This window comes from Hyperolius riggenbachi, chromosome 6 (genome assembly GCF_040937935.1).
Source record: "Hyperolius riggenbachi isolate aHypRig1 chromosome 6, aHypRig1.pri, whole genome shotgun sequence".
NCBI lineage: Eukaryota > Metazoa > Chordata > Amphibia > Anura > Hyperoliidae > Hyperolius > Hyperolius riggenbachi.
The window spans coordinates 375,601,835-375,624,447 of record NC_090651.1 but is presented as its reverse complement, the minus strand read 5'-3'; the positions used below and the strand labels follow the sequence as shown (position 1 = coordinate 375,624,447).

The 22,613-nt window shown below is 45.9% G+C and overlaps 1 protein-coding gene across 2 annotated transcripts in view; it reads left to right on the top strand.

Annotated features, from left to right (window-relative positions):
- The window catches only part of LOC137523072 (uncharacterized), an 86,613-nt gene that overhangs the window by 13,747 nt on the left and 50,253 nt on the right, over positions 1–22,613 (top strand). The window contains exons 1-2 of one of the 2 annotated variants that reach the window (XM_068243269.1): positions 1,895–1,960; positions 15,086–15,151. In XM_068243269.1, coding sequence (XP_068099370.1) covers positions 15,129–15,151 — 23 coding nt within the window. In that variant the 5' untranslated portion in view covers positions 1,895–1,960; positions 15,086–15,128. Of the gene's footprint in view, positions 1–1,894; positions 1,961–15,085; positions 15,152–22,613 lie in introns of those variants that run through there. The other variant, XM_068243270.1, reaches the window with a different exon arrangement.

Sequence of the window (22,613 nt, the reverse complement as noted above, 5' to 3'; positions counted from 1 at the left end):
CAATCGCCTCTTCGTGGGCAGCCTACGCTAATGTTTCAGCAGAAAAGATATGCCAGGCTGCTAACTGGTCCACGATAAACACTTTTATTTCTCATTATAAGGTTAATGTTTCTACACATACTCCTGTAGACTTTGGAAGAGCGGTTATCTCCAAATCTGTATGTAATCATGAATAAATTTCTGTTTATTGCAGCATATCATAGTCTCCCTCCCTTTTTTTTTGGAATGATAGTTAGATCCCAATGTGCTGCCATGGAGGCATAAGGAAAGCGGAAAATTGTATACTCACCTACCGGTAATTTTCCTTTCCTGATGCATCCATGGCAGCACATGGATCCCACCCGACTATTCGGTGAGGATCATAGATACAAAAGACAGCGAGCACCTCCTCTAATCGCTATTTAAATAGTTATTGGTCCTATGGGGGTAGGGGGCGGGGCCACTACCCAATGTGCTGCCATGGATGCATCAGGAAAGGAAAATTACCGGTAGGTGAGTATACAATTTTCCGCTATGTGTATAGGGTATCATTTTCACCGGGACAAGCAAGAGAATAGTATTTGGGGTCTTTGAGAGATTAGGCATATGTGATGTGGTTTTGTTTTAGCAGCAAATGAAATGAAAAGCAATGCAATTGTTATTTTCACATACTCTGCACCAAACTAATACACTTGTAAAAAACACCAAAAGTGACAGAATTGAAAAGTGAATAATTAAATAGTTACCTTAGGGACTCAGCTTTTTAAATATGTATGTCATGAGGATGTATTACTGTTTTTTTTTTCAAATAAAGGCTTGTAATCATTGGTAGTGTGCAATGAGAAAACAAAAACCACAACATAGAAAAAATGCACCTTTATTTCCAAATAACATATTGTCACCATACTATGTACTAGGGACATAATTTAAATCTTGTGATAACCACGACAAACAGGCAGATAAAATGTGTGGGTAAAATGTTCAGTAGCATTGTTCATTTTAAAACTATAGAGGCTGGAATTGGAGAAATAGTGTATTTTTTCATTTTTTCCCTCGTTTTTCTCTTTAAAATACATAGACATTTTAGTAGTTACTAAAAACAAATGTCACCCCCCAAAAGCCAAATTTGTGGTGAAAAAAACAAGATCTAAATAATTTATGTGTGATGAGTAGTGATAAAGCTATTAGCTAATGAATGAGAGCAGCGCTGACAGGGGAAAATTGCTTCAGTCCTTAAGGTGAAAATAGCTGTGAGGCTGAACCGGTTAAAACAGAAAGAATTTGCGATAATTCAGGTTGGAATGAGCTCGAGATGTCTCCCAGTGCACCACTGCTGAATATATGCAAATTATCCATTGTCACCCTTAGAAGCTAAACACACCTCCAGAACCGCTGGAATGCAATGATGTGTCAGCTTGTTAAATTGTACAGAGCCATAATAATCCAACATGCATACAGACTGTTTCGGATTGTTTGATCCTCATCAGTGCATGGCATGGATTAATTTGGCTCTATGGATTACGGCTTGTAACACCGAGAGGTACAGACTAACCAGCTAGCTCATGGTGACCCAGAACTCATTGGAGTGTGTAAGGGACTACAATGGTCCTAAAAGCCCCCTTACTAAGATGTTAAGGAAAACAAAAGTTTGCTTTCTTAACACAGAAAGAATTTGTGATAATTCAGGTTGGAGTGAGCTTGAGATGTCTCCTAGTGCATCACTGCTGAATTTAGAGATTACAGTTAGTCTCCTCTCTCTGTACAGCCAGCCAATCGCAGCCCAGATTTCAGCCTTGGTCCCTCCCGGCCTCCTCTATCCTTTCTGCCAGTCAGGCTCTGGGTCCTCCTCTCTCTCACTAGCAAAGCAGGAATGTGACACAGGGAGACTGATCAGAGATCATGTGCTTGCAGTGCAGCCAGCCATCCATCCATCATCCAGAGTGCCAGCCAGAGCAGCGTCCCGCAGTCCCAGTGCAGAAAGGTTTGTGCTGAATGATTCTCCACTAGTGTTGGGCGAACAGTGTTCGCCACTGTTCGGGTTCTGCAGAACATCACCCTGTTCGGGTGATGTTCGAGTTCGGCCGAACACCTGACGGTGCTCGGCCAAACCGTTCGGCCATATGGCCGAACTAAGAGCGCATGGCCGAACGTTCCCCGAACGTTCGGCTAGCGCTGTGATTGGCCGAACGGGTCACGTGGTTCGGACCCGAACGCGCTCTGATTGGCCGAACTGTCACGTGGTTCGGGTAAATAAATACCCGAACCACGTCATATCTCCGCCATTTGTCTGTGGGTTTAGCTTTGGGTAGGCAGGCAGGGTAGTTCGCGCTCCAGCCACGCTAGCCAGGGTCCCCCCCAGTCATTGTGTGTCGCTGCTGGGAATAGTAGTACACCGCTCGCTCAGCATTCTGTTTACTGCCACTCTGTGTACCTCGCTCAGCCACACTATATAGCATTCTGTTTACTGCCACTCTGTGTCTGCTGGGAATAGTAGTACACCGCTTGCACAGCCACACTATATAGCATTCTGTTTACTGCCACTCTGTGTACCTCGCTCAGCCACACTATATAGCATTCTGTTTACTGCCACTCTGTGTCTGCTGGGAATAGTGGTACACCGCTCGCTCAGCCACACTATATAGCATTCTGTTCACTGTTCTGTGTCTGCTTGGAATAGTGGTACACCGCTCGTTCAGCCACACTATATAGCATTCTGTGTACTGTTCTGTGTCTGCTGGGAACAGTAGTACACCGCTCGTTCAGCCACACTATATAGCATTCTGTGTACTGTTCTGTGTCTGCTGGGAACAGTAGTACACCGCTCGCTCAGCCACACTATATAGCATTCTGTTCACTGTTCTGTGTCTGCTGGGAATAGTGGTACACCGCTCGCTCAGCCACACTATATAGCATTCTGTTCACTGTTCTGTGTCTGCTGGGAATAGTGGTACACCGCTCGCTCAGCCACACTATATAGCATTCTGTTTACTGTTCTGTGTCTGCTGGGAATAGTGGTACACCGCTCGCTCATCCACACTATATAGCATTCTGTTCACTGTTCTGTGTCTGCTGGGAATAGTGGTACACCGCTCGCTCAGCCACACTATATAGCATTCTGTTCACTGTTCTGTGTCTGCTGGGAATAGTGGTACACCGCTCGCTCAGCCACACTATATAGCATTCTGTTTACTGCCACTCTGTGTACCTCGCTCAGCCACACTATATAGCATTGCGTACTCTGCCAGTCAGTGTGTATATTGCTGGGATCAGTAATACTCCACTCACCGTCAACCACTATATGAGCTCAACATGAGTTCCCCAGAGACCTCCGCTGTGAGCAGCACTCCCAACAACAGCAACAGCCAACGCCCCACGCAAGCTATAACATCCACCCCAGCAGCCAGTGGTCAGCAGCAGCCCTCCCCGGAGGAGAACGTTGTGTCCATCAGTCCGTCGCCAGAGCGATTAATGAGGGCTGCCATTGAGGAGATGATGGGGCCTGATGTGGAGGAGGAGGTCTGGCTCAGGCCAGCATCCCAAGTTAATGTTGAGGACGATGAGGGGTCTGTGTCTGGGGATGTTGGGGTGGCAGAGGTGGTGGGTGGGTCAGACTCAGGAGAAGAGTTGTATGATGAGGATGATGATCGGGACCATCTGTATGTGCCTCAGAGTCCGACCCCGGAAAACATGTTGTATCGTGTGTTTAGGTACTAAAATCTGCGTTCCCTCCCAGTAGTGTTGGGCGAACAGTGTTTGCCACTGTTCGGGTTCTGCAGAACATCACCCTGTTCGGGGTGACTATATAGCAGACTATATAGCATTGTGTTTAATGCCACTCTGTGTACACGGCTCAGCCACACTATATAGCATTGTGTTTACTTCCACTCTGTGTCTGCTGGGAACAGTAGTACACCGCTCACCCGCCACTGTATAGCATTGTGCTCTGTGTCACTGCTGACAATAGTGGTACACCGCTCACCCACCACTGTATAGCATTTCTGTACTGCCACTGTACTGCTGCCAGTCAGCGTGTACTTTAAGGATAAGTGAAATGAGGAAGAAATCCGGTGAAAGAGGGAGGGGCAAGGGAAGAGGTGTTTCCCCTGACGGTTCACGTACAGGCCACAGGGGAGCACCCAAGAAAACCCACTCAATACTGCCCATGTTGTCCAGGACAACAACCCTCACAGATCCAAAAGAACAGGACCAGATAATTACTTGGATGACCTCTCAAGCGTCCAGCAGTGGGTTAAGCAGCACCAGCACATCACGCACGAGGTCCGAGTCCTCAGCCAGTTAAAGTCTGGGCTTTCTTTGAAGACTGCACTGAGGATGTTACCATGGCGATTTGCAAGGTGTGCAAGACCCGCCTGAGCAGGGGGAAAAGTATTAACAACCTCTCCACCACCAGCATGAGCCGCCACATTCTATCCAAACATCCCACTCTGTGGGCAAACGCGGCAGGACAGGGTACCACCAGCAACACTGCCTCCCTTGGGTTCACCAGACTCACCACCAGACCCGCCTCAGCAGCAGCAGTAGCCCAGCCATTGCGTGGTTCACAACATTCACAAACATCAGACGATGCTGACACTGTCACTTTCCGGACTAGTGCTCTTGAGGTCTCCCAGTGTTCATCAAACACAACAACCAACAGCCCTTCGGTGTGCAGCGCTACGGTTGAGTTGTCTGTTTCTGAGATGTTTGAGCACAAGAGGAAATTGCCAGCAAATGACCCCCGGGCCGTGGCAGTAACAGCCAGCCAGCATAGCCAAGCTTCTGGCCTGCGAAATGCTGCCATATCGAGTGGTGGAGACAAACAGCTTCAAGGGCATGATGTCAGTGGCCATCCCACGTTACGTGGTTCCCAGCCGCTACCACTTTGCGCGCTCTGCAGTGCCTGAGTTGCATGAGCACGTGGTCAGCTAAATAACCCGAAGCTTGAAGAATGCCGTTGCCTGCAAGGTTCACCTCACCACTGACACCTGGACGAGTGCGTTCGGCCAGGGTCGATACATCTCCCTTACCGCGCACTGGGTGAACCTTGTGGAGCCTGGCAGCGATTCCTCACCTGCTACGGCGCGGGTGTTGCCCACGCCGCAAACAGCTGGATAACAACAGCAGCACCTACCTCTCTGACTCCTTCTCCTCCAACGCATCTCAAAGCTGTACCTCATCCGGAAATGCTAACCCAGCACCAGCAGCAGTAGGATCGTGGAAGCAGTGCAGCACAGCTGTTGGCATGCGTCAGCAAGCGTTGCTGAAGCTGATCTGCCTTGGGGATAAGCAGCACACAGGGGAGGAAATTTGGAGGGGAATAAAGGAACAGACGGATTTGTGGCTGGCACCGCTGGACCTGAAACCGGGCATGAAGCTAGACACCTGGCACGAACTGGCAATGTACGCACTACGCAATAGAGGTGCTGGCTTGCCCGGCAGCCAGCGTTATGTCGGAACGCTGTTTCAGTGCTGCCGGAGGCATCATCACAGATCGGCGTATCCGCCTCTCCACAGAAAATGCAGACCGTCTGACTCAAATTAAAATGAATCAATCCTGGATTGGAAACGACTACGCAACACTCCTGGACCCCAACCAAGTAACATGACCGATGAACATCTGGGATGGTTTAGCGTTTCCGGTCCCTGTTTATTGAACCTCTCATCTGTATTACATTTATGACTGCATGGCGGCAAAAAGCATTGCTGCTATATCCGCACGCTTTTTGTCCTCATGCAAGGCCTGGGTTGTTGTGTCTCACAAAGCGTGGCCTTCTCCTCCTGCGCCTCCTCCTGTTCCATCACGTGTGCTGCTGCTGCTGCTGCTGCTGGGTTAGCGTTGCCGCGTGGTCCCTGTTTATTGAACCTCTTATCTTTATTACATTTATGACTACATGGCGGTACAAAGCATGCTATCCGCACGCTTTTTGTCCTCATGCAAGGCCTGGGTTGTTGTGTCTCACAAAGCGTGGCCTTCTCCTCCTGCGCCTCCTCCTGTTCCATCACGTGTGCTGCTGCTGGGTTAGCGTTGCCGCGTGGTCCCTGTTTATTGAACCACTTATCTTTATTACATTTATGACTGCATGGTGGTACAAAGCATGCTATCCGCACGCTTCTTGTCCTCATGCAAGGCCTGGGTTGTTGTGTCTCAAAGCGTGGCCTTCTCCTCCTGCGCCACCCTCCTCCTGTTCCATCACGTGTGCTGCTGCTGGGTTAGCATTACCGGTCCCTTTTCCTGGAACCTCTTATATGTATTACATTTATGACTGCATGCCGACAAAAAGCATGTTACCTGTGCAAAGAAAACAGACATTTCCCGCATTTAAAAGACAGTTTTCCCTTTGAAACTTTAAAATCGATTTTCTCAAAAACTATAAGCTCTTTTTGCTAAATTTTTTTTTCCTCTTGTACCCACTCCCAAGGTGCACATACCCTGTAAATTTGGGGTATGTAGCATATAAGGAGGCTTTACAAAGCACAAAAGTTCGGGTCCCCATTGACTTCCATTATGTTCGGAGTTCGGGTCGAACACCCGAACATCGCGGCCATGTTCGGCCTGTTCGGCCCGAACCCGAACATCTAGATGTTCGCCCAACACTATTCTCCACACTCCTCTGCCGTTGTCTGTAGTTGCTGGCTGCCTTGTCCCACGTGCTGAAAGCAGTTCTCTCTCCCTTGGATTGCTTTTCCTGCATTCACTGTCTTAATTAGCCCTCTGGTCTACAGGGAGACCGTGCTTAAAGCGGATCCGAGATGAAAAACTACCTATAACAAGTAACTTGTCTTATCTAAAATTCAGCCATGGCCTAGGGCACCACAGGAGCAAGGGCACCTAAGCAGCAGGCTGAACTTATGCAGCATTTGCAAATGCTGCAATGCAGGGAGATCAGGCGAGCTCCTGACCGCGATACTCTGCTGCCAGTCGCCTGAGCAGCAGCCACCTTGCTCTCTGTGCACGTTTGCATTGTGGAGGGCGGCTGTGGACTTGGGCAGCATTGGAGACAGAGGGGAAGAGGAAGCTTTGGTACTGGAGACGAGCTGAGAAATGAGTGACATTGATGGCTGCTGCGGTGTGAAGGTGAGCTGGCTACCTATACTGAAAGGGGGAAGTGGGAAAAGGAGGGTTTAAGGGGAACAGTAAAAAAGGGCGCAGGAGGCTAGTGGACAAATCGGGGGCCGCCATTCACTCCCATAATAAATATCGTTTAATGGGCGCCCGATAGGAAAAAAGGGCGCCGGAGAAAAATAACGTTTTAAAAGCGGCGCCCGGAGACTTAATGTTTTATTACTGCTTCTCATGATTACACATTATTTAATGATTTATACATTTTTTTAATATTATTTTTAAACGAAAAACAGTACAATATTTTTTTCAAACATTATTTTTAAACGAAAAACAGTACAAATTTTTTTTTTACATTATTTTTAAACGAAAAAAACCGCACAATATGTTTTTGAAACGTTATTAATGCTTATCACAGGGGGGTCTTAGGTTTAGGCACCAACAGGGGGGTCTTAAGTTTAGGCACCAACAGGGGGGTCTTAGGTTTAGGCACCACCAGGGGGGTCTTAGGTTTAGGCACCACCAGGGGGGTCTTAGGTTTAGGCACCAACAGGGGTCTTAGGTTTAGGCACCAACAGGGGGGTCTTAGGTTTAGGCACCAACAGGGGGGTCTTAGGTTTAGGCACCAACAGGGGGGTCTTAGGTTTAGGCACTAACAGGGGGGTGTTAGGTTTAGGCACCAACAGGGGGGTCTTAGGTTTAGGCACTAACAGGGGGGTCTAGGGGTTAGGGGTAGGTACAGGGAGGGTTACTTAGGCACCAACAGGGGGGGTCTTAGGTTTAGGCATCAACAGGGGGTCTAGGGGTTAGGGGTAGGTACAGGGAGGGTTACTTAGTAATTTTTTTAAAAACGTGATTATACGTTTCACTATTTAAACGAAAGATTAACGTTTTTACAATTGCCGATTTAATGCACATTATTTAATGATTTATAACTTTATAAAACATTAATTTTAAACGAAATACAGTACATTACATTTTTAAACGTTATCCATGCTTATCGTTTAAAACCCCGCGCCCTTTTTTCCCAGCGCCCCTTTTTAACGTACGCGGGTTTAAGGGCCCTTTTCCACTACAGCGTTTGCGATTGCTTAATCTCAAAACTGCAAACCGCTAGTGATTTTAAAATCGATACGGTGTGTTTTTTAACATAGGAATCGCGGTAGGTAATTTCCACTACCGCAATTCGTTTTTTACTTCATCGCGATCGCGCCGCGGAACGTTTTTTTTTCAGCGATTTCGCTATGCAGTGCATAGCATAGCAAAATCACAATCGTAAACGTCGGGAAATCACCGGGAATTTTTTTTCTTTTGCTGAATCGCAATCGCTAGTGTTCAGCGCGAACGCTAGCAATTGCAGGTGGAAAAGGGCCCTAAGGGAGTCATCTGGTTACCTATACTAGAGGTAAAGGGTGAGAAGTCACCTGGCTACCTATACTGGAGGGGGAGGGGGTCATCAGGCTATCTATACTAGAGGGAAGGGGGAGGGGTCATCTTGCTACCTATACTGAAGGGGGGCAGCTGGTGACAGCAGCCTTGGGTGGTAAAGAGTACAAATCCGGCTGTGCTAAAATTTAGATAGTTTACACAGCAAATCTATCTGCAAACAGCTTCAACAGTTTCATGTTTATTTCTTAGCTGTGATACAATGAGAGCAGCCATGTTCTGTTTGTCATATTACACACAGGCAAGCTGCTCTGCATCTCCAGCCCTCAGCTCACTCCCCTCTCCTGCTCCTTCCTGCCTCTGAAATCTCTGGCTAGTAACACCTCCTCCTCCTGCCCACACTGAGCTCCCATAAGCCCTTGCTACGTGGAGTGCCAAGGCACTATGAGCTGTGGGCGAGGCTTGTTTAGTTTATAGGGAATTAAAGTATTAAAACATTAAAAAAAAGTATTTGGCTTGAGGATGCCCTATAAACTATATGAAAAGAACAACTATGCAATGAGTAAAAGTTTATCTCGGATCCACTTTAACACACAAGAATCATGGGGGAAGGGCATAGTTGCTCCATCCATAGCCTGGGCTCAGCTTATTAAGTCAGCTCCCCTCCTGCAGCTTTTTCCCCTCTCCTTAAAGGATACTAGAGGTCAAAAGGTTTGGGGGGAGCAGGCATATACAGTGGGTTGCAAAAGTATTCGCCCCCCTTGAAGTTTTCCACATTTTGTCACATTACTGCCACAAACATGCATCAATTTTATTGGAATTCCACGTGAAAGACCAATACAAAGTGGTGTACACATGAGAAGTGGAATGAAAATCATACATGATTCCAAACATTTTTTACAAATAAATAACTGCAAAGTGGGGTGTGCGTAATTATTCGGCCCCCTGAGTCAATACTTTGTAGAACCACCTTTTGCTGCAATTACAGCTGCCAGTCTTTTAGGGTATGTCTCTACCAGCTTTGCACATCTAGAGACTGAAATCCTTGCCCATTCTTCTTTGCAAAACAGCTCCAGCTCAGCCAGATTAGATGGACAGCGTTTGTGAACAGCAGTTTTCAGATCTTGCCACAGATTCTCGATTGGATTTAGATCTGGACTTTGACTGGGCCATTCTAACACATAGATATGTTTTGTTTTAAACCATTCCATTGTTGCCCTGGCTTTATGTTTAGGGTCATTGTCCTGCTGGAAGGTGAACCTCCGCCCCAGTCTCAAGTCTTTTGCAGACTCCAAGAGGTTTTCTTCCCAGTTTGCCCTGTATTTGGCTCCGTCCATCTTCCCATCAACTCTGACCAGCTTCCCTGTCCCTGCTGAAGAGATGCACCCCCTGACCATGATGCTGCCACCACCATATTTGACAGTGGGGATGGTGTGTTCAGAGTGATGTGCAGTGTTAGTTTTCCGCCACACATAGCGTTTTGCATTTTGGCCAAAAAGTTCCATTTTGGTCTCATCTGAGCAGAGCACCTTCTTCCACATGTTTGCTGTGTCCCCCACATGGCTTGTGGCAAACTGCAAATGGGACTTCTTATGCTTTCTGTTAACAATGCCTTTCTTCTTGCCACTCTTCCATAAAGGCCAACTTTGTGCAGTGCATGACTAATAGTTGTCCTATGGACAGAGTCTCCCACCTGAGCTGTAGATCTCTGCAGCTCGTCCAGAGTCACCATGGGCCTCTTGACTGCATTTCTGATCAGCGCTCTCCTTCTTCGGCCTGTGAGTTTAGGTGGATGGCCTTGTCTTGGTAGATTTACAGTTGTGCCATACTCCTTCCATTTCTGAATGATCGCTTGAACAGTGCTCCGTGGGATGTTCAAGGCTTTGGAAATCTTTTTGTAGCTTAAGCCTGCTTTGAATTTCTCAGTAACTTGATTTCTGACCTGTCTTGTGTGTTCTTTGGACTTCACGGTGTTGTTGCTCCCAATATTCTCTTAGACAACCTCTGAGGCCCTCACAGAGCAGCTGTATTTGTACTGACATTAGATTACACACAGGTGCACTCCATTTAGTCATTAGCACTCATCAGGCAATGTCTATAGGCAACTGACTGCACTCAGATCAAAGGGGGCCGAATAATTATGCACACACCACTTTGCAGTAATTTATTTGTAAAAAATGTTTGGAATCATGTATGATTTTCGTTCCACTTCTCATGTGTACAACACTTTGTGTTGGTCTTTCATGTGGAATCCCAATAAAATTGATTCATGTTTGTGGCAGTAATATGACAAAATGTGGAAAACTTCAAGGGGGCCGAATACTTTTGCAACCCACTGTACTGTTACCTGTTCTGATGCTTACTGCTCACACCCCCCCCCCCTCCCTTTCGTTCTCCTCTCAGCCCCCAGTAACTAATTTGAAAGCCCCCGGGATCCTCTTCTGGTTGGCTGAGTCAAACTCGACTGCGCATGCAATGGCCAAGCTGCTGGCATCCTACAGCACACTACGCAGTCAAGTTCGACCCAGAAGACCAGATGAGGAGGGGCTTTTAGGTGAGTTATGAGGGGCTAAGAGGAGAATGGGGAGAGCGACGGGCATCAGGACAGGTAACAGTATATGCCTGCTGCTACCCGTTTTGCCCTCTGGTGTCCTCTAAAGGGACTCCGAGCTCAACCTAAAAAGCAAAATAGTACTCTTTCTCCAGCCGAGTGCTGGTCGGGAGGTCCCACGACGGCGTCCTGGCTCCTCTCCTAGGCCCCGCTCCGGAATGGCTGACCGGCGGTAGCCTGGCGACACTCGGCCAAGTGTCGGGCTCCTTCTTCTGCGTATGACGCGGCTGATGTCACGACGCTGGCCGCCTCGCATCATCACGGCGGCCGGCCTGAAAGAGCTTTCAGACAAGGGCTGGGTGCTGGAATGTGATCTCTAAATACAGGAGCCGCTGTATGAAGAGATCACAGCTAGAGAAATTAGATGTGGCAAAACATCTGTAGTTAAACTTTTTTTCATAGTAGCATCATCATTTGTTCAAAAGTCTATGACTTCTGTGCGTAATGTTTACATTTAGTTCCAGTCTTTGCTGAACTTATTAGCCTAATTTTATCTCCCACATAAGAGGCACATAAAGATTTATTGTCTGTCTCTGTCCTGTTTATTGTCTCTGTTCAACTCTTTGTGTTTAGCTCTCTGCAGCAATGCTCCACTACAGAGATAGTTCAGCTTGTGATGTGCACAGTTGGTTCCGGCCATTGCTGAACTTGACCTTAATTTTATCACCCTAATTGGCCAAAAATATCTAAAGCTTGCTATACACACATCAATTTTGAACACTGATTGAATCTTCCAGTAATCTATTTCTCATATACTGTATATCCAATCGATTGGCTTTCAAGCGATATTTTGCTGTTTATCAATCTCTGTGGTATGAGGGCAGGACAGGAGTGGTTGGGGATCGATGGTCCATAACTTTGCTCAGCATTGAGCAGTACAACACTTGAAGCTTGATAGAGGTCTGCTGAAGCCTATCAGAATTAAACCTGCTGTTACAGAGGTTGATCACTAACCAATTGAATGGAATAATGATCAATTGGATAGACATATTGGGGCATTATTGACCTGTGTATGACTAATGAGAATGAGGGAGCGAAACTAAGGGCCCGTTTCCACTGTTGCGACGCGATTTCGCCGGCATTCCGACGCTTGTAAAAACGCATGCGGATGCGTTTCCGCATGCGTTTTTACCCGCGATTTCGCGTGCGATTTCGCATGGCAGGGTGCCATGCGAAATTAACCATGACACTGCCAGGGCAAAATAACATTGAAAAAGGTGCGAAATCGCACGCGAAATCGCGGGTAAAAACGCATGTAACAAACGCATGCGTTTTTACTATTAAATACATTAGCGGCGATTCGCACGGATTCCCGACGCAGGCGAATTCTGTGGGTCCCGTCGTGCAGATTTGGCCCGCCGCCAAATCGCTCCCGCACGCCGAACATGTGGAAACAGCCCCGGCCACTTCAGTGTAACAAGCGAATCCGCATCTCGTCGCCGCATGCGGATTCGCTATGGTGGAAACGAGCCCTGACAAATTTGGTCTTGCAGTGAATAAACTCCAATCTTGCTTTACCAGATCCTCACAACCCGAATGCCCGGTACACACCATGCAATTTCCCTTCAGATAGATAGGTCAAATGGATTATTTCTGACAGATCCGATCGTGATCCGATTCTGATTTCCGATCGTTTTTCTGATCAATTTTGTATAGAAGTGTTTAGAAAATGATCAGAAAAATGATTGGAAATCCATTCTGACTTTTGAGATAATTGATTTAACTCATCTATCTAATGGGAAATAGCATGGTGTGTACCAGACATTAGTCACATTTGCCACGTGGCAGGCTTAGGCAACAATAAAGAAGTACAAGGGGCCATCACATTTTCAGTGTAAACAATCATGAAGTTGTTGATCTTAAATCTGCCTCGCTGTACTCACTTTTTCTGCCAGTGGTTTAGACATTAAAGGACAACTGTAGTGAGAGGAATATAGAAGCTGCCATATTTATTATCTTTTAAACAATACCAGTTTCCTGGCAGTCCTGCTGATCTATTTGGCTGCAGTAGTGTTTGAATCGCACCAGAAACAAGCATGCAGCTAATGTCAAGTCTGACAATAATGTCACCTGATCTGCTGCATGCTTGTTCAGGGGCAATAGCTAAATATATTAGAGACAGAGGATAAACAGGATAGCCAGGAAACTGGTATTTCTTAAAAGTAAAAAAATATGGTAGCCTCCACATACTTTTCGCTACAGTTGCTGTGCTGATGTTATTGCACAGCAAATAACCTTACACTGTTAGAAAAGCTGTACACTGACTGCTTTACATTGTATCACAGCGTCATATTTTCAGTGCTGTCTGTTCCATGAAAAGATGAAATAGAATATTTACAAAAAAGTGAGCGGTGCACTCACTACTGTGAGATGCTGTATGCTGGGGAGACATCCTTTCAACAGTATGTGTGTGTGTGGGGGGGGGGGGGGGGCTAAATTTATTGCTCTGCTTGGGGCTCTGCATGGTCTTAATCCGGCTCTGGTGCTAGGCCATTTTCTGATTTCAAGCTGAAATTTATCGAGAATCGATCTGCGGTGCATGGGCAGGCAACAGATCTTTCACTGATCAGATTCGATCAGAGAGAGATTTGTCTCAGGCCCAGTGCACACCAAAAACCGCTAGCAGATCCGCAACGCTAGAGGTTTTTGAAGCAGATTTCAGAGCGATTCTAGGCATGATTAGAGACGTTTTCTACACATGCCTAGCGTTTTTGGAGTGTTTTTGTGTAGCAGATGTCATATATTGTTACAGTAAAGTGTTACTGAACAGCTTCTGTAACAAAAACGCCTGGAAAACCTCTCTGATCTAGCGTTTTTCAGAGGGGTTTTCCACTTTCCCATACTTTAACAGAAACGCCTCAGAAATCTAAAAAAATGCTGCAGCCCCCAAGTTTGTGTTTGTGGGAAAAACGAACCGCTCTGGTGTGCAACAGCCCATTCACTTTCATTAGCCAAGCAGTTTCCCCCCCTGCAAGCGTTTTAAAAAACGCTTCAGAACCGCTCTGCTGTGCACCAGCCCTCATTGCTGATTTACCCATACATCGACTGTAGTATGGCCCGGATCAGTGAAAAATGGCACCTAGCGCCAATGGTGTAAAAACGGCGCCTCATAGACTTTAATTATAAAACAATATCGTTTTGATGGTGAAATAATGGGGCAGGATGTCAGGACGAAATTTATCGTTTTGAATGCTAAATCAGTGCGCCCGTTCTCCTTACAAAATGTATCGTTTTAATCCGCATCCTGTTTCTTAAAACGTTATTTATAGTTTCTTGCCATTGTAAAAGTTTATTATTATTTTATAACAGTGTTATACCTAAGAGCCCTAACTAAACTGCCGCATTACCGACGCTCTAATCTAACTAATTGCCCCCAAACTCCCCGGGGGGGGGGGGGGGGGCGGGGCAATCCAGGCTTCGTTTCCGTGTGAGACAGTGCTATGAGCTTCAGCCCTGCCTCAGACGTGTCTGTCAGCGGCGGATCTCCGCCTCTCCTCCGCCCCTCTCAGTCTGCCTACACTAAGAGGGGCGGGGGAGAGGCGGAGAACCGCCGCTGACAGACACGTGTGAGGCGGGGCTGCTGCTCATAGCCCTGCCTCACTGGGAAATGAAGCCCGGATTGCCCCCCCGGGGAGTCTGGGGGCAATTAGTTAGATTAGAGCACCGGTAATGCGGAAGTTTAGTTAGGGCTCTTAGGTATAACACTGTTATTAAATAAAAATAAACTTTTACAATGGCAAGAAATTATAAATAACGTTTTAAGAAACAGGATGCGGATTAAAACGATAAATATCATTTTTAAAAAAATATTGTTCTAAAAATGGCGCCATTATTCGGCCAACGCCATTTTTAACTGTACCCGTATGGCCACCTTAGCTGGAAGCCCAGACAGAAGACAACCAGCGATATGATGATGTTCATCGTACTCTGTGAAATGCTGCAGAAAAATAGTTAAAGCTATATTAATGTACTATAATACATATAATTATAACATAAGGTAAAAAGTACAGCTTATATAAAATATTTTCTTTTTAATTCTCCTTAAACAGTAACATCTTGACTGCATAAGGAGGAACTAAAAATCTTGTTAAAATGACCCTTGGCTGCAAGATGAGGTAAGGAGCGGATGTGTGCTGTGCTGAGTTCACTGACAAAAGAAGAATGTTATTATGAGCAGAGAGGGGGAATTTTTGGCAAACAGTGATTGTTGCCATGACAAAAAAACAATAACGAATCTAAGCAAAATATATTGAAGTTTCACATTACATTGCGGTAGCAGGAAGCAGCAGCTATGCCTACATGCTGGGGCCATGTTATCGACAGTAATTCATTGATAGGTGGAGTATTAACCTCCTTGGCGGTAACCCCGTGTGTGACACGGGGTAAGCCGCCGGAGGGTGCCGCTCAGGCCCTGCTGGGCCGATTTTCATAATTTTTTTTTGCTGGACGCAGCTAGCACTTTGCTAGCTGCGCCAGCACTCTGATCGCCGCCGGCCCCCGCCCGATCGCCGCTATCTGCTGCGGCGCGCGGCCCCCCCCCCCCCCCCCCCCAGACCCCAGCGCTGCCTGGCCAATCAGTGCCAGGCAGCGCCGAGGGGTGGCCCGGGACTCCCAATGATGTCCCGACGTCAGTGACGTCGGTGACGTCATCCCGCCCCGTCGCCATTGCGACGGGGGAAGCCCTCCAGGAAATCCCGTTCTATGAACGGGATTTCCTGATCGGAGATCGCCGAAGGCGATCGAAGAGGGCGGGGGGATGCCGCAGAGCAGCGGCTATCATGTAGCGAGCCCTCGGCTCGCTACATGATAAAAAAAAAAAAAAATTTAGAAAAAACTGCTGCGCTCCCTCCTGGCGGTATTTTTCATACCGCCAAGGAGGTTAAAGAGGAGCTGTCACGAAAATCCTAACATTTAAAACACATTTAAATAAGAAGTACATTTCTTCTGGGGGAAAATGAGCCATACATTACTTTGCTCCTATGTTGCTGTCACTTACAGTAGATGGTGAAAATCTGACAGTACCGACAGGTTTTGGGCTAGTCCATCTCTTCATGGGGGATTCTCAGCAAGGCTTTTATTCTTTATAAAGACATTCCCTGAAAAAGATGTATACAGTGATGTTGGCCAGCCTCCCTGCTCGCTGCAAACTTTTTTTGCGGGTTGAACGGAGCAACTGCCATTCACTAAATGCTTTTAAAAGTAAGGAAAACCCTGAGAACCCCCCTCCCATGAGAAGATGGGCTAGTCCAAAATCTGTCACTTCTGTCAGATTTCTACTACTTACTGTAAGTGACAGCAACATAGGAGAAAAGTAATTTATGGCTCATTTTACTCTGGAAAAAACGTACTTCTTATTTGTATGTGTTTACCTGTATTTTCAATTTTAAGATTTTTGCGACAGAGATGCGTTAAAGAATCTCGAGAGGAATTTTAAGGAATATTACAGCTTTGTTTGTTTCAATACACAACACTGAGACAGAAACTTGTGTATATTAAAGGAAAACTGTAGCGAGCAATATGTGGAGGCTGCCATATTTATTTCCTTTTAAGCAATGCCAGTTGCCTGGCAGCCCTGCTGATCCTCTGCCTCTAATACTTTAAGCCATAGCCCCTGAACAAGCATGCAGCAGATCAGGTGTTTCTGACCTTACTGTCAGAACTGATAACATTAGCTGCCTGCTTGTTTCTGGTGTGATTCAGACACTACTGCAACCAAATAGATCAGCAGGGCTGCCAGGCAACTGGTATTTTTCAAAGGGAACCATAGTTTAGAGCGATATGGAGGCTGCCATAATTATTTTCTTGTAAACGATGCCAGTTGCCTGGCAGTCCTGTTGATCTTCTGGCATATGTAGCGTATGAGCCAAAACCCTGGAACGAGCATATGGCTAATGCAGGAAAACCTGAGTCAGCTGAGTAATTATTCTGCATATGCTTGTTCAGGGGCTATGGCTAAAAGTATTAGAGGCAGAGGATCAGCAGGGCTGCCAGGCAACTGGTATTGCTTAAAGAAAATCTGTACTCTAAAATTCTTAGAATAAAAAGCATACCATTCTATTCCTTATGTTCTCCTGTGCCCCTCTGTGCTGTTTCGGCCACTCCCTGCTGCAATCCTGGTTTGTAATGAACAGTTTTAGGCAGTGTTTACAAACAAAAGACTGGCTTCTAACCAGAGTATCATAGGCTGAGAACAGCTTACTGTGTGACTCATGCAGAGCTTGGAGGGGGTGTGTTAAGCTTCTGCCAATGACAAGCAGTGCTGCACATTCCACACATTCCAGCCTCAGCCTGACAGACACCACAGAGGAAAGGAGACAAGATTTATTACAGAGACAGTGCAAGTAGGAAAGGCTGCAGTAAGACAGACCACATTAGAACAGGCATAGGAACTTATAGGATAGAAGAAATAAGGCTCAAAATTTTGTTAGAGTCTCTTTAAAAGGAAATAAATATGGCAGCCTCCGTATACCTCTCGCCTCAATTTTTCTTTAAAGAGACACTGAAGCGGAAAAAAACTTATGATATAATGATTTGTATGTGTAGTGCAGCTAAGAAATACAACATTAGCAGCAGAGACATAAGTCTAATGTTGTTTCCAGTACAGGAAGAGCTAAGAAACTCCAGTTGTTATCTATGCAAAAGAGCCATTGAGCTCCACGACTAAAAGTCGCAGAGAGCTCTATCTTCTGAAGCTTGTTATCTCAAGTGTCTGGCACTGCATTTTGTTTTTTTGTTCCCCAGAGGACAGGTCAAAAGTTCACTAGCCTGCTCTGTAAAATCATTTAGAATGCTGAGTAGTGTGTAAACTGCAAATATTAGAGAATGATGCAATGTTATAAAAAACACTATATAACTAAAAAATAAAAATATGAGAATAATCTCTTTGCTACTAATGTTCTAGTAATTATCCCTACTACACAACCAATTCATTATATAATAATAATGTTTTCGCTTCAGTGTCTCTTTAAGTGGGAACACAGCCTAAAGATGGCCATACACTAAGAGAAGACCACCAGATCAACCAACAGATAGATCCCTCTCTGATCTAATCTGATCAAAGAAGGATCTAATTTTGCCCATACACTGCACACAGGTTTGAATCGATATCAGCATGAAAACGATTCAAAACGTGTGGAGCCGCCGCTTGCCTCGCCGTCCCCAGGCCTCCCCCATCTGGGCTCCCCTGACCAGCAGCAAAAACGTCACCTTCCCGGCTGGAGCGAGTCCACGGGATCCGTGCTGTCCTCACTTCTTCCCCTCTTCCCTTCCTGTCACATCCTGTGACTAGCGGGAGATCATACAGTAGAGGGCGCTCTACTGTTTGATCTCCAGCTAGTCACAGGACGCGACAGGAAGGGAAGAGTCGGAGAACAGTATGGTTATTGCTGCCGCTATGCTGCGCCGGATGTCACTGAATCAAAAGCCGCTAGAGACCGCACCCGACCCACCAACGATCGAGCAAAATGTTCCGGCAGGACTGACAATCGGTCAGCGTTTGCGTTAACAATTTCGGTGGGAATTCGACCCAATGTATAGTTTATTTTAGTCATAAACCCTGAACAAGCATGCCTGTGGACAATATAATTGGTGAACCTACCTTGCATATCGGTCTGGCTGGTCGACAGTGTTTGCAGACGCTTTCCAAGGACAGCATGCAATCTACCAGTCTTGAGATGTCCCTTATGCTGGGAATACACGGCTCGATTCTGAGACACTTAGGTGGCTCAATAGATAACTTCCGACACGTCCGATCTCCCGCCCGATCGTTTCCCCGCTCGATTCTGCATGGAGGACAATGGGAAAAGATAAGAAAAATGAGCGGAAGATAAGAGAATCGCCTGCAGAATCGAGCGGGGAATCAATCGGCAAAATCGAGCCGTGTATGCCCAGCATTAGAATAGTTCATTCTTAGGCCTTCTGGAATTCATGATTTTGATAGTACCAAGTCCCCTGTTTGCTGCATGTGGAAGGGAGGGCACTTTCTAATTTCTATCACATATGGTTGACTAGTCCTGTTGTTACCCAATTGTGGTCTAGTATGTCAATCTTTATTACCAAAGTCATTCATTTCGACACCTGCAATGGTCTCAAAATACTACTGCCAGCCAGGCATGAAACCTGCTTTACCCCATGCGAAACATAAGTTGCTCCAGTATATTGTTACTTCAACTAAAGTCCACATGGTTTCTCAGTGGGAAACAAAAATCAGTGTACGGGGTAATTATTGAAAAAATTACTAACACTATGGGCCTGATTCACAAAGCGGTGCAAAATGTTTGCACGCCAGTGAAAAGCCCTTTATCACGCCTAAACTCAGTTTAGGCATGATAAGAAGAAACTCGCGCGAAGCTCCCGCGCGCAAAGTTTTGTGACTTTGCGTTTGCGCGCAGGACTTTGCGCACGATAATCAGCACAAAGCGGTGCTAACTCAGCGGTGCAAAGGTTATCACGCCTAAAGTCTTTTAGGCGTGATAACTGAGTTATCACCGCTTTGTGAATCAGGCCCTATGTATGAATTTTGAAAAGATTAACACTTGCTGCTCCTATGTTGGACTGTGAAATAGTCTGACATAGGAGAACTGGCTGCCAATAGATGGCGCTGTTGGTAGATAAAATCATCACCCTCTTCAGCGTAACACTTTGATTGCTGCCAACCCCGCTCTGTCCCTGCGCCATTTAATATTAGGTGGGCACAATTGGGCTATCGCTAGGGGAGCTGTTGTGGAATAAAGTTCCGCATGGCGTCACCCTATATGGATCAGTGTCAGGCTTTGACCCCTTCTAGCACCACTCAGCATGTGTACAACGTAATTAGGCTGGCGCACATGCAAAGGGGCATAGCTGCAGCGCACAAACTGGCAGTGCCCCACACCCTTCCCCTAATGCCACCAGCAAGGGGGTACAGACCCTCTGGATAACAGCTGCAGCTGCATTTTTGTGATCTCCCACATCCCCCCATCACAACGGTAAAAAAAATAAGTGCTGGGAGGGGTACATGGGTGATCAGTGCCGGATTTCTGGAAAGGCCAAAAAAGGCCACGGCCTAGGGCGATAAAATTAGATAAGATAAGAAGGGCGGCAGGCATGACTTGGAGAGAGAAGAGGTTATAAAGTAAATCATCTCTTCTGGTCCCGCAGCGCAGCTGAATTCTAATAGCTGAATTCCAGAGTTCCCCAATCCCTGCTTCTCTCTCTCTCACTTCTTGATGTGTAATAACAATCATTCTTCTGTAAGATGGACATACAAGTGGATGTGAGAAATAAAAGGGATTTACATTACAAAGCAGATAGAACTAAGTTCCGCTGAGTTTTAATGCAGGCATTCACAAATATCAGTGAGCTCTGCTAGTTTCTTTTACAGCTTTGACACTGACCCCAGCAGTTGTTAATTTATGTATCTAATCCTAATTTATGACTGTTTTTCTTAGCTAGCAGTGGTCTCTTCTTCCTTCGTTAACTCTTTCCTGACTCATTTTCTGTCCTCCGGAGCTGGAGGACCATCTATGAAACCTGCAAGAATAAAAATGCTGTTTTCTTCCCTTTCATTGCTAAACCGTATACTGTCAATATGTTAGAGCACACCACCATATGTACATTCAGCATTCAAAAGATGCATAGATTTTTCAGCAAATATAAATAAATGTAATTCAGATGCTTTAAAGTGGAGCTGAACTCTTGCACAGGACAGAAGGAAAACAGAGAACTGTACCATGTATGTATTTCGAGAGCCTGTCTAATTCCCCCTCCTCTGTGTCACAAGTTGTAATTTGATCTCTGCACTGTGTCACCTGACTGCCACAACATCTAAGCTCATTTGAAAGCACAGGATGTTAAAAATATGTCTGCTTTCATAAAAGCAGGAAGTAAAACACTGCATATCTATTGCAGGATTTGTATCAGCTGTAAGAAAGAAATGTTTTTATTTAACCACTTAAGCCCAACTGGACGAGATTTCTCGTCCAGTTGGGCTGCGCGCGCCCGCGGGCCCCCCGTGCGCGCCCCCGCTGCTGGCCGCTAGCCCACCGATCAGTGAAAGGGATTATAAATCCCTTTCGCTGATCGGACCCCCCCCCCCCCCCCGGAGAAAAGCCTACAGCGTCTCTTCAGACGCTGCGGCTTTTCTGAGCTCTGGTCTCCTTTCTTCTGCCTGGGAGCGAGATCGATCGCTCCCAGGACTTTTTGATTCTGGCCATCTTGTGGCCAAATAGCAAATTACACCTAAAAAAAAAAGTTTTAAAAATAAACATATACATATATTAAAAAAAAAAAACAACCCTGTTTACCTCCCACACCAAAAAATACCCACATACAAGTTTAAATTAAAAAAAAAAAAATTACAATAATAAAAAAAAAAAAAACCATAAATAGTTACCTAAGGGTCTGAACTTTTTAAATATGCATGTCAAAGGAGTATATCAATATGATTTAATAAATTATGGGCTTCTAAACAGTGATGGATGCAAAACGGAAAAAATGCACCTTTATTTCCAAATAAAATATTGTCGCTATACATTGTGATAGGGACATAATTTTAACGGTGAAATACCCGGGGCATATGGGCAAATACAATACGTGAGTTTTAATTATGGAGGCATGTATTATTTTAAAACTATAATGGCTGAAAACTGAGAAATAATGAATTTTTTCCATTTTTTTCTTATTCTTCCTGTTAAAATGCATTTACAGTAAAGTGGCTCTTAGCAAAATATACCACCCACAAAAAGCCTAATTGGTGGCGGAAAAAACAAGATATAGATCAATTAATTGTGATGAGTAGTGATAAAGTTATTGGCAAATGAATGGAGGGTGAAAGTTGCTCGGATGTAAAAAAAATTTCAACCCTTCGGGCTTAAGTGGTTAAAGGTTATGTTGTTGCATATCTTTTAGAGCAGAGAGGAAGTTCTGAGTTCAGGTCCACTCTAATTACAACAGAACATCCAAAGTGGGTCCTGACAGGATGTTTGCTGCTTACCTGTTCTTTGTTTTGGATGGGCTTCTCTCCATTGCACCTCCCTGCCACCTGTTTGTGGCTCTGACTGCAGCCAGTCGCACAGAGGACAAAGAAGCAGCGCATGCTCTGGCCACTCGCACTCCCTGCCACCTGTTTGTGGCTCCGACTGCAGCCAGTCGCACAGAGGACAAAGAAGCAGCGCATGCTCTGGCCACTCGCACTGCCTGTCACCTGTTTGTGGCTCTGACTGCAGCCAGTCGCACAGAGGATAAAGAAGCAGCGCATGCTCTGGCCACTCGCGCTCCCTGTAATTTCTCGCTCCTGCCCAGATGTGCACAGCAACCAAGGCTGGTACAGTGTTATGCATTCTTGACAAGTACCCGTCATACATCAGCGTCATTTCTCAAGTATGCATGCCCAGAGCACTATCGGCTGCTGTGCACATTCTGGCAGGAGCGCAAATTACAGGAATTATTTGTTGAATGGGGGGAAGAGCAGCACAACTGAAATTAGCCCATTTAAACCAATGATCGCTAGTCAGAGTGTTGGACAAAATATTTGGGGGGGGGGGGGCCTTGAAGACAGCAGGCCTAGGGCACTAGAAAGTACAAATCCGGCCCTGTGGG